The 10,524-nt window shown below is 59.9% G+C and overlaps 1 protein-coding gene across 1 annotated transcript; it reads left to right on the top strand.

Annotated features, from left to right (window-relative positions):
* The first annotated feature begins 5,589 nt into the window (after positions 1-5,589).
* CDT1 (chromatin licensing and DNA replication factor 1) lies at positions 5,590-10,507 on the top strand. The gene is made up of 10 exons (XM_027118967.1): positions 5,590-6,177; positions 6,602-6,733; positions 6,810-6,961; positions 7,483-7,680; positions 7,778-7,923; positions 8,081-8,181; positions 8,591-8,779; positions 9,065-9,205; positions 9,281-9,482; positions 9,844-10,507. Exons 1-10 carry the CDS (start codon positions 5,809-5,811, stop codon positions 10,005-10,007), a joined length of 1,794 nt encoding a protein of 597 aa, XP_026974768.1. The 5' UTR covers positions 5,590-5,808; the 3' UTR covers positions 10,008-10,507.
* The last annotated feature ends 17 nt before the right edge of the window (positions 10,508-10,524 follow it).

Genomic DNA, 10,524 nt, shown 5'->3' with positions numbered 1-10,524 from the left:
CCAGACCCCAGCTCTGCCTCACGAGCCGTACACCCCTAAAAATTTCTGAGGACCCCTAGGGGCTTTTATCTATCAGTATTTGCCATATTAAAACTAAGACTTTGGCCTTCCCTGGTGGTGCAGTTGTTGAGAGTCCGCCTGCCGATGCAGGGGACACGGGTTCGTGCCCCCGTCCGGGAAGATCCCACATGCCGCGGAGCGGCTAGGCCCGTGAGCCATGGCCGCTGAGCCTGTGTGTCCGGAGCCTGTGCTCCGCGATGGGAGAGGCCACAACAGTGAGAGGCCCGCGTACCACAAAAAAACAAAAAAAACAAAAAAACCCCAAAACTAAGGCTTTAAAAAATTTATGTATTAAATCATTAAAAATAACAATAATACATCCACATTTTATAAATGAAAACTAATTGTAGTTTCCAAGACAAAAAATTTTAGTGCGAAGAGTGGCATTCCTTACCTTTTTGTGTCACTTTAATGTCTGGTTGAATAGGAGACAGCTGGATTCTCACAGCCGCTCCACATCCAATCTGCTGTGACGAGTTGTTTTGGTCAAAGCATGTGAAGATAATCCGGCCTCACGTTGGGGTGTAACTGGAAAGGCGAGGAGCATTGAGGATGCTGGCTGAGACCAGGGCACAGTGACGGGTTGAGTGACAGCACCAGATTGCCAAGGTCTGTAAGGTTCAGCTGCAGCCTGATGAGAGACCCAATGTGGGGATGAGGAATTCTGCAGGAAAAGCACATGGGAGACCGCGACGGTCCCCTCGATCAACCTCCAGGTCGAAAGTTTAGGTCAGCCCACAACTAGTGATGCTACTGTATGCAGACCCAGAACAGGCCCTGCTGGCAGAGATGAAGCCCACAGGCCTCTCAAGGAGCTGGTGGACGGATGGAACCAGGTCACTCCCAGTCAGGGATGGGGGCCACCTGGGTGGGCAGATAGGCTCTGGCTCAGCCCATATGCGTGGGCCAGCCAGCAGGGGCCTAGGTTTGAATTTCAGCTCAGCCACTTGCAGGCTGTGTGGCCCGAAGCAAGTGGCTCAGCCTCTCGGGCCTCAGTCTTCTCATCCACGAAATGGGCGTAATCTGTAGCCATCTGCATCCTAGGTGGCTGTGTGGATCAGATACAGAGGGACGTGCAAAGCTCTCAGGACTATACCTGGCACGTGGTAAGCGCACACACTCTGGCTGTTAATATTCAGCGCTGGGATCCCTTCTCCTGGTGGTCCTTCATCACCAGAAGCTTGCTACCTCACCTCTGGGCAGCTCATCCTGCAATGTGGCCTGGACCTCGCTCCGTCTAGAGGTGGGGCCTACGTCTCCTCCCCTGGAGGCTGGGTGGACCTTTGCAACCCCTTCGTCCCCCAGGAGGGGCAGAAGTGGCACTGCAGGACTTCCAGGGCCCTGTCATGAGAGGGGCTATGCCCTGCGGGATCTCTGCTGCGGGGCCTTTACACTCGCAGTTCCTCCTGCTCTGGAATCTCTTCCCTGGCAGCTCCTTCTTGCCATGCACGTCTCAGTTCACATGTCATTGCCTCCAAGAAGCCTCCCTGAACCCTCAGGTGTGAAGTGGCCCCCCCGGCCCTCAAGCCCATGGCCAGCTTTCAGTCTTTATCTGAAATTCGCTCTCTCTCTTTATGCCTAGCTTCTCTCTCTCTCCACTAGAATGTGAGCTCGAGAGCAGGGGCCTCATCTGTCTTGTTCTCAACCTGGTGCGTAGCGGGTCCGTAGCAGCCAGGTTCCGGGGGGGCACTCGGTAAACGCTAGTTGATCAAATGAATGAAGGCAGTCCCAGATCTCCAACTTTCTCCAGGGTCAACACCCACAGACGAGGGGTCTAGCCCCTCTGCCATCTGGTCTCTCTCCCATCCAGGCATTTCAGCCAGGCGATATCCTCTCAGCGTTCCACACCTATATGCCAACCTGACATGGCTGGTGGAACCCTGTCAGAGAAGGGCTTTCACCTCCCTTCTCTACACTTTTACTAATGCAGTCTAATGGACCAACCTTTGTGACCATGCTTTAATCAAGGCTCAAGGGTTGGAAGAAACAGAAACCCACCCAGAGGCACTTTAAGAAAAAGAGGCAAATGTATAGGAAGGAATCAAGGCTACCTCATAAAAAAGTGGGCCTCACGAGACCAAACTGGAAACTATTAAAAACCAACCCCTGGTGGTCCAGTGGGTAAGACTCCGTGCTCCCAATGCAGGGGGCCCGGGTTCGATCACTGGTCGGGGAACTAGATCCCGCATGCATGCCGCAACTAAGAGTCCACATGCTGCAACTAAAGATCCCGTGTGCCGCAACTAAGACCCGGCACAGCAAAAATAAAACAAAAGAAACCACATCTGAGTTAGCGGCTGCCTGGCTGGCTGTCTCTGGGGCCACAGGGTCCCTTGCTCTTTGTCTCCACACACATGGTGGAAGGTGGCTGTTCTCCTCCATCTCACTTGCTGCTACCGGGGGAGACAGAAGGGGATTCTAACTCGAGGCCCAGGTCCCAGAAGAGGTTCTGATTGGCTCAGCTGTGCGCCTCTCAGACCAGGGGGCGGTGCTCGGGAGCGGTGTCGCCCAGTGCTGCCTCGGCTGCCGAACTCCATCACTGCAGGTGGGTGGGCAGTTTTCTGAGAAGCAGCTGGCCCCAGGGTTGAAACCACCCCAAAAGGCCTCCTCTCCAGGCGTGACATTAAAAATACTCCACAGTGGCACAGCCAGACGCTGCGCCAGGGCATGGACGGTGGCCATAGCGGCGGGGCGGGTCCTGAGGCCCCTGCTGTGGGGCTGCCCCCTTCCTGCTGGCTGGCTGTGAGGGGTCAGCGTGCTAAGTCCCCAGACCCCCAGCACTTCCCAGCCCTCATCCCACCCCCGCAGACAAAGGTTCACACTCATGTTCTGGACTTGAGACTCCAGTGGGCATCCTTCTCAGCCTCAGCTCATCCTAGAGTCCCAGAGCTGCCCCCAGCGGGAGTGAGTCTGTGCAACGCTTTCCCTTCCCAGGAGTCCCCTTGCTGTGGACACGCCTGGCGGCGTGTGCCTATCACAAAGCGTGTGGTGGCCAGGCGGGAAGGGAGTCCCCTCCCGAAGCGTCTCCCTGGATTTCTCAGGACCTTGGGGCCTGCCTGGGGCCCCACACAGCTCTGGGAGGGCATGAGCCAGCGCCCACTCTGTGGCTGCAGGCTGGTGGGTGGGCAGGTGGCAAGACACGTGAAACGCCGGTGGCGCCAGCTCAGCGACGCGGAAACCGGGGAGGCCTCCGGCCGCTTCCTGTCCATCAGCTTATCTACAGGGGGCAGGGGCTGGGCTAAACGGCAGGCGGGGGGGGGGGGGGGGGGGGGGGGGCCGAGCGCACAGTCACTACTGTCAGGCCCTGGCGCTGCCACCTCTCCAGACCGGGTGTTTCTGTTTTCAAAATGTGAAACACAGAGTGGGAAACCAACTTGTTGCACCCTCCCTCCTGATGAGCAGCTACAAGCCAGCCGAGGCGTACAAGGTCCCCTTATCGCCTCTGGTCTCAAGAAGAGGCTATGCCTGCGGCATAGGCTCCCAGACAGGTCTAGCCTCCCACACGCTGTCCCTCTTTTTAGGCGCAGTAGGCTCCGCTTTGACTCAGGTTGATGCCTGCCTACAACCCCCAACCACTGTTTTGATTAAAAATGCGTTTTATGGAAATCAAAACTACAATGACGTATCACCTCACAGAGGTGAGAACAGCCATCGTTAAAAAGTCTACATACAGGGGGCTTCCCTGGTGGTCCAGTGGTTAAGACTCCACGTTCCCAATGCAGGGGGCCCAGGTTCAATCCCTGATCAGGGAACTAGATCCCGCCTGCCGCAACTAAGAGTTTGCATGCCACAACTAAGAGCCCACATGCTGCAACTAAAAAAAAAAAAATCCTACATGCCGCAACGAAGACCCGGTGTAGCCAAATAAATAAATGCTAAAAAAAAAAAAAAAGTCTACAAGTAACAAATGCTGGAGAGGGTGTGGAGAAAAGGGAACCCTCCTGCACTGTTGGTGGGAATGTAAGTGAGTTGCAGCCACTATGGAGAACAGTATGGAGGTTCCTCATAAAACTAAAAAGAAAGCTACCATATGACCCAGCAATCCCACTCCTGGGCCTATATCCAGACAGACTTTAATTCAAAAAGATACACGCACCCCTATGTTCACAGCAGCGCTATTCGCAAGAGCCAACACATGGAGACAACCTACGTGTCCATCAACATATGAACAGATAAAGATACACGCACCCCTGTGTTCACAGCAGCGCTATTCGCAACAGCCAACACATGGAAGCAACCTACATGTCCATCAACATATGAACAGATGAAGAAGATGTGGTGTATACAGACAGTGGAATATTAGCCATAAAAATGAAACAATGCCATTTGCAGCAACATGGACGGACTTAGGGATGACATACTAAGTGAAGTAAGTCATAAAGAGAAAGACAAATATTAGATGATATCACTGATTGGCAGAATCTAAAACAAAAATGATACAAATGAATTTATCTACAAAACAGAAACAGACTCACAGACCCAGAACAAACGTGTGGTTGCCAAGGGGGAGTGGGAGCCAGAGAGGGTTGGATTGGGAGTTTGGAGTTAGTAGATGCAAACTATTATATATAGAATGGAGGAACAGCAAGATAGCACAGGGAACTATATCCAATCTCCTGAGATAAACCATAATGGAAAGGAACATATAAAAAAAGAATACGCATGTGTATGTATAACTGAATCACTTTGTTGTACCACAGACATTAACCAACATTGTAAACCAACTATACTTGAATTTTAAAAAACACACTTAAAACAAAAACATGCTTTACTTGGTGGCTCAGAGTACACACACCAAAAGAAAACTGTAACAAAATGTAGCCTTAAAAATGCTGGCCTCGGCCCACCAACAACTTGCTACTGGCTGCTAACAAAATATGGATCTAGCTGCTGCGCCCTTTATAACACGTGGGCAACGATGCTTCTCTACCAAACCGTCTCGTCAGCCGCCAACTTTCTCACTCTTGCAAGCGCCACCCCAACTGACGTTTCTGTTCCTTTAAATTTTACTTTTGTAAAAGCACGATTCATGCTCCTTACAGAAAACTTGGAAAAGATGGCAAAGTAAAACTCCCGTCTCAGCCCTCACCCCCTCCCACAGACAACCCTTGTGATTTAGTTTCCTCCCAGACCTGTGGTCAGACTTCAGAACCGGGCTGACTGCATTTTTCTGTGATGGGAATTCCACAGACATTGAGCCTGCCAGATAACCCAGCTTCAGGCTTTAAGAACTTTCTTTCCAATTTGGCCATTTGAGAGCAACATAACAGCTTGATTGAAACATAACCTTCACCCTTAAAGAAGTGTGCAATTCAGTGGTCTCGGTCCGTTCGCAAAACTGCCGAACACCTTCTTTCGAGGCGCATCCACCAGCCTCAGGGTCCTGGGCCGCACACTGGGCGCCAGGCCAGGCCCAGGACACGCCGAGACCCCCGCCCCCGCGGCCACGTGCGCAGCGCCCTCCTAGTCCGCGCAGCTGGGCGCCAGCTTCATTGCACCGTATTAGTTTAAATTTCAGGTGGAAGCAGCGTAGCATGTTCCTCTTTGCCAGGACAGCACTGGCTCGACGGCCACCCGGCACCGTGCCGCCCGGTGCGGACCCATCCGGCACTCGGGAAACGGCACACGGACCACCAAACAACCGAGACCCCCGCCGCGGCGCATGCGCGGTAGGCGCAGCCCGAGAGGGCCAGCGCGCACGCGCCCGGGCCCGTCCATATTGCGCCAACCCCCTTGGCCAAGGCGCCGATGGTTCCGCCTACGGCCGGGGCGGGGCCAGGGCGCGGCGCGAAAATCAGCGGGAAAAGCGGCTCCACTTCCGCCTGTGGTCCTGCAGTCGTGGTCCTGCAGCCGCGGTCCCGCAGCCCCGGTCCCGCCGCTCCCGCCATGGCGCAGTGCCGCCTCACCGACTTCTTCGCGCGCCGCCGTCCTGGGCTCCGGGCCAAGCCGACGCGCACCAAGCCGGCCTGGCGCACCCCGAGTCCCGCCAAGCCCGCGCCCCGCGCCCCGGCCCCCGGCCCCGGCAGCAGCCGCAAGCGCGCCCGCTCGCCCGCCGAGCCCACGCGCGCCGAGCCTGCACCGCCCGCGCGCAGGAGGCTGCGGCTGCCGGCCAACGCGGTGAGGGCGCGGAGGGGAGGAGGAAACTGAGGCCTGGGAGGGAGACAGATGGGAGGGAACCGGTGGAGCCGTGAGCCGGCCCGGGTGGGGCGGGGGCGGGGCTGCTGGAGAGACCTGCCCTGGAGGAGGGCACCGACCCGGGTGGAACCCAGGCCACCCGCGGGAGGAGGGGCTAGGGCCAGCTCACGCGCACCTGGCGGGCGGGGTCCCGTAATCTCGCGGGGCCTCCCTTCCAGAGGACTTCCACTGACGGGGAGCGGGGGGGGGGGGGGCCTGATCTGACACACGCTGGGGGAGGGCCAGAGCCCAGCGGACTGGTAAACGCCAGGTTCGTCTGCAAGAGTGGGCGAGGGGTCAGGCCTTCTGCGAGATGTTGCACCCCGGAGTCTTATGGTTTCATCACCTCTGGGGTCCTTCCCACCAGGTCTCTGGCCCTAGTTCTCCAGCTGCGGCTGGCTCCCCAGAGCACTCTTCTCCCCAAAGCAAGAAGACAAAGAAGGCCCCCCTCTCAGCCAGCCAGCGACCTTGCCTGGCAGCCCAGGAGGACGAGGACAAGGTGAGGCTGGACTGAGGGCAGGGGAGGTGGACTGGCCCGGGGTGACAGGCGGGCTGACAGCACTCTGTGTCCGCAGGTCCCTTCCAAAGTCACTCTGTCTGAGCTCACGTCGTGCCTGCAGCGGGCACAGGAGCTGGGGGCACGGGTCCAGGAGCTGAAGGCAAGTGCACAGAAGAATGCCGGGGAACCCAGCGCGCCGGAGGACGAGGGGCACCCAGCCGGGCTGTGGTGAGTCTAGGGAGGGCGGCTGGGCACCCAGGAAGGGGTGGCCTGGTGGGAGGCCTGGCGGGGCCGGGCTGTGGTGGTTTGGGTCAGGGAGGGCCGCGTCCTCCAAGGGGTCAGCGCAGTGCAATTGTGTCGGCCTCCGTCTGTGAGAGGGCCAGCTCCTGCGAACTGCAGACCACCTGGACAGCCAGCAGTTCCCGGGACCTGCTGCCTGGCGCCGGGTCTGTCCTACCAGGTCACGTAGTTATCATATGCTTCTTACAGACAAGGAAGCCAGGGCTCGGATGGTCGGGGACCGCCCTGGGGGACAGCTGGCTTTGAGGCCAGGCTTTGGTCTCTGTCCCTGGTAGTGCTCGTGATCGGAGACAGTGGGCGTGTAGGGGCTTTGTAAACTGGTGCGCAGTGCGCCCTGGGGGTGGAACCCCAGGCTCTGGGGTCTTCCCCCACCACCGCTTTGCCTGCCGTTGGGTGCTGGAGGGGGTGGGTGTGGTGCTTCTCTCACGTCCCCGCTCCCTCCCTGGCAGTGGTGAGCAGATGCCTGCCTACCAGCGCTTCCACGCCCTGGCCCAGCCGGGGCCCCCGGGCCTTGTGCTGCCCTACAAGTACCAGGTGCTGGCCGAGATGTTCCGCAGCATGGACACCATCGTGAGCATGCTCTTCAACCGCTCTGAGACTGTGACCTTCACTAAGGTCAAGCAGGGCGTCCAGGACATGATGCACAAGTGAGCGGGGGTTGGGGGGTCAGGGCCTCGTCCTGCCCTTGGAGTCTGTGCGCCCTCCGACCCCAGCTCTCTGACCCCCTGCACCCTCGTCCTGTAGGCGCTTTGAGGAGCGCAACGTGGGCCAGATCAAAACCGTGTACCCTGACTCCTACCGCTTCCGCCAGGAGCACCACATCCCCACCTTCAAGGATGGCGTCAGGAGGTCTGATTACCAGCTCACCATCGAGCCGCTGCTGGACCAGCGTGAGTGTGTTGGGCCTCGGCTTCTTGCCGAGGACGCTGCACTGTTTCAGCGTGGGTGTAAGGCCTCAGGCACTGAGCCTTGTCTGAGACCCGTGGGGGTGGGCTGGGTGACTGGGTAGGCTCGGCCCTGGGGCTCAGGCCTGGACTCTCCCCACAGAGGCTGGCAGTGCGGCCCCCCGGCTCACGGCGTCGCACCTGTTGCAGCGGCGCCAGGTCTTCACCCAGAAGCTGGTAGCCCGAGTCCGGGAGCATCACAGGGTGAGTGGGTCCCCCGGCTCAGGTCCTCACGTTGTCCCTGCTGTCGCGGCCCCATCTGCCGCCGCAGGAAATGGGCTTCTCCCGAGGCTGAATTCTAGAGTTCTCTTAACCACTGTCCACGGCTGTCTTCTACACGTGGGCAGGTGCGGGGCTGGGCGGGGACCCTGGCCCTGAGCAGACAAGCAGGGAGCTCGAGGCTGGTAGCCTCTGGCCCCGGGAAGCTTGGGGAGAGTCCAGTGGGTGCTGCTGGGTGCTCTATGCTGTACCCTCAGCCCAGCTGAGCACCTGGGGCTCAGAGAAGTGAAGTAACTTGCCCGAGGTTGCCCAGCTGGGACAGGAACCCGGACAGCTCTCTACACCCACAGGCAGATGTGCCCAGGGTCAGCTGGTGCCCCCCCTTCTCACACAGGCCTTCCTGGCCTCCCTGAACCCCCCCATGGAGGTGCCCGAGGACCAGCTGACACGCTGGCACCCCCGCTTCAATGTGGACGAAGTGCCTGACGTCGAGCCAGCCGAGCTGCCCCAGCCGCCCACCGTGGAGAAGCTGGCCTCCGCCCAGGAGGTGCTGGCCCGTGCCCGCAGCCTGATGTCACCCAGGGTAAGGCTGGTGCGGGGCAGCCTGACCCCCATGTTGGTGCCTGACAGGCTCCACCCTTGGCCGTGGGCCTCAGGGTAGCTGGACCTGCTCTCCCCACAAGCGGAGCACCGCCCACCAGCAGGCTCTGCCCTGGGGCGGTGAGCACAGGCCCTCGAGGTGCCCGGGTGACCCTGGGCCAGACAAAGGGCTCCTGGGGGGGTCCACACAGGCGGGGTGTGAGGAGCCTCCCCTGTGGCTGAACCGGGGGGAGGCGTCTCCTGACCTCTCCCCTCTGACCTGCTTCAGATGCAGAAGGCTCTGAGTGACCTGGCCCAGCGCACGGCCCAGCCTAGCAGCCCCCGGCCCCCCAGCCCGGCACCGCCAGCCCCCCCGCCGGCCGCCTCGCCTGCCGCTCTGAAGGGGGTGTCCCAGGCCCTGCTGGAGCGGGTGAGTGTTCGGCGTCCCCGCGGGGTGGTGGTGGGGGTGAGGCAGACGTCCCCTGACCGTCCATGCCCGCGGCAGGTCCGGGCCAAGGAGGCGCAGAAGCAGCTGGCGCAGATGATGCGGCGCCCGGAGCAGGAGCTGCGGCTGCAGCGGCTCGAGCGGCTGCCCGAGCTGGCCCGCGTGCTGCGCAGCATCTTCGTGTTGGAGCGCAAGCCAGCGCTTACCATGGAGGTGGCCTGCGCCAGGATGGTGGGCAGCTACCGCGCAGCCATGAGCCCCGGTACGTGCAGGGCCCTCCCCAGGTCCCAGGTGAGGGCGGGCCCCGTACCCTTGGGCTCACCTGAGGTTGTCTGGCCCCCTTGCCTCCTGCAGCCTTGAGGGGCTGTTCCCACCCTATCGACCCAACCCAGCCTTGTTTCCCCTGCGGTCCCTCCATCGGCCCCCAGGCCCCATAGGACTTGCCTGTTGCCTCCAAGGTCTCTGGTCCCTCAGCTGCGGGGCGCCTCCCATTGTGGGGTTTCCACGGGAGGGTCAGCTCCTTGGCAAGGCTGTGAGGTCACTACTGGAGTCCTTCCCAATCTTGTCCTGGGAGGCCTCATAGGGCCCTGACCCCCAGCCTCACGTGCCCCCTCTCTCCGCAGGGGAGATGGAGAAGCACGTGCAGCTCCTCTCTGAGCTGCTGCCCAACTGGCTCAGCCTCCACCGCATCCGCACTGACACCTACGTCAAGCTGGACAAGGCCGCTGACCTGGCAGGTGTCACGGCACAGCTGGCCCGCCTTGCCCGTGCTGAGGAGGCGCTGTGAGCCCGGCGGACAGGTGCCAACACCGCCGGGCCGCCGGGCCTGTGTCTGTCTTACGCTAGGAACACGACGCACTTTGCTTTCCCTGTCCCGAGTCCCTGTGAGGGTCAGGGCTGTGGCTGCTGGGCCGAGGGCTTCTGGCCAGTGTGGTGGAGGCCCCTCTCGTACACAGGGTGCAGGGAGGGTAGTGTGGCTGGCAGCTAACCCTCCCAGGTGTCCGCGTGGGATCCTGAGGTGGTCCTGGAGTATCTGGGTGGGCTGGGTGTCACACAGGGCCCTCGTGAGAGGCAGGCAGGCACACACTGAATCTGAGATTGGGATGTCCGGGGCCGAGAGCCAGGGAACAGGCCCCCCCTGGAGCCCACAGAAGGAACCAGCCCTGCCTACCCACACCCTGGTGTTTGTACTTGGCCTCCAGAACTGTAAGATAAACTTGTTTCAAATCCACACGCGTGTGATGAGTTACAGCAGCAGGGGAAGCCAGGGTGGGCTGCCCGTGTGTGCATACGGCGGCTCACAG

This window comes from Aethalodelphis obliquidens, unplaced genomic scaffold, assembly GCF_003676395.1.
Source record: "Aethalodelphis obliquidens isolate GAN/ISIS:26980383/991018 unplaced genomic scaffold, ASM367639v1 scaffold20, whole genome shotgun sequence".
NCBI lineage: Eukaryota > Metazoa > Chordata > Mammalia > Artiodactyla > Delphinidae > Aethalodelphis > Aethalodelphis obliquidens.
This window is presented reverse-complemented; position numbering and strand designations above follow the sequence as displayed.

Excerpts from the sequence above, each read along its gene's own strand:
- CDT1 (XM_027118967.1), top strand. The coding sequence starts at position 5,809 with ATGGTTCCGCCTACGGCCGGGGCGGGGCCAGGGCGCGGCGCGAAAATC. Across the intron at positions 8,780-9,064 it reads GCAGCCTGATGTCACCCAGG|ATGCAGAAGGCTCTGAGTGA; the intron begins GTAAGGCTGGTG and ends GACCTGCTTCAG. Across the intron at positions 9,206-9,280 it reads CCCAGGCCCTGCTGGAGCGG|GTCCGGGCCAAGGAGGCGCA; the intron begins GTGAGTGTTCGG and ends TGCCCGCGGCAG.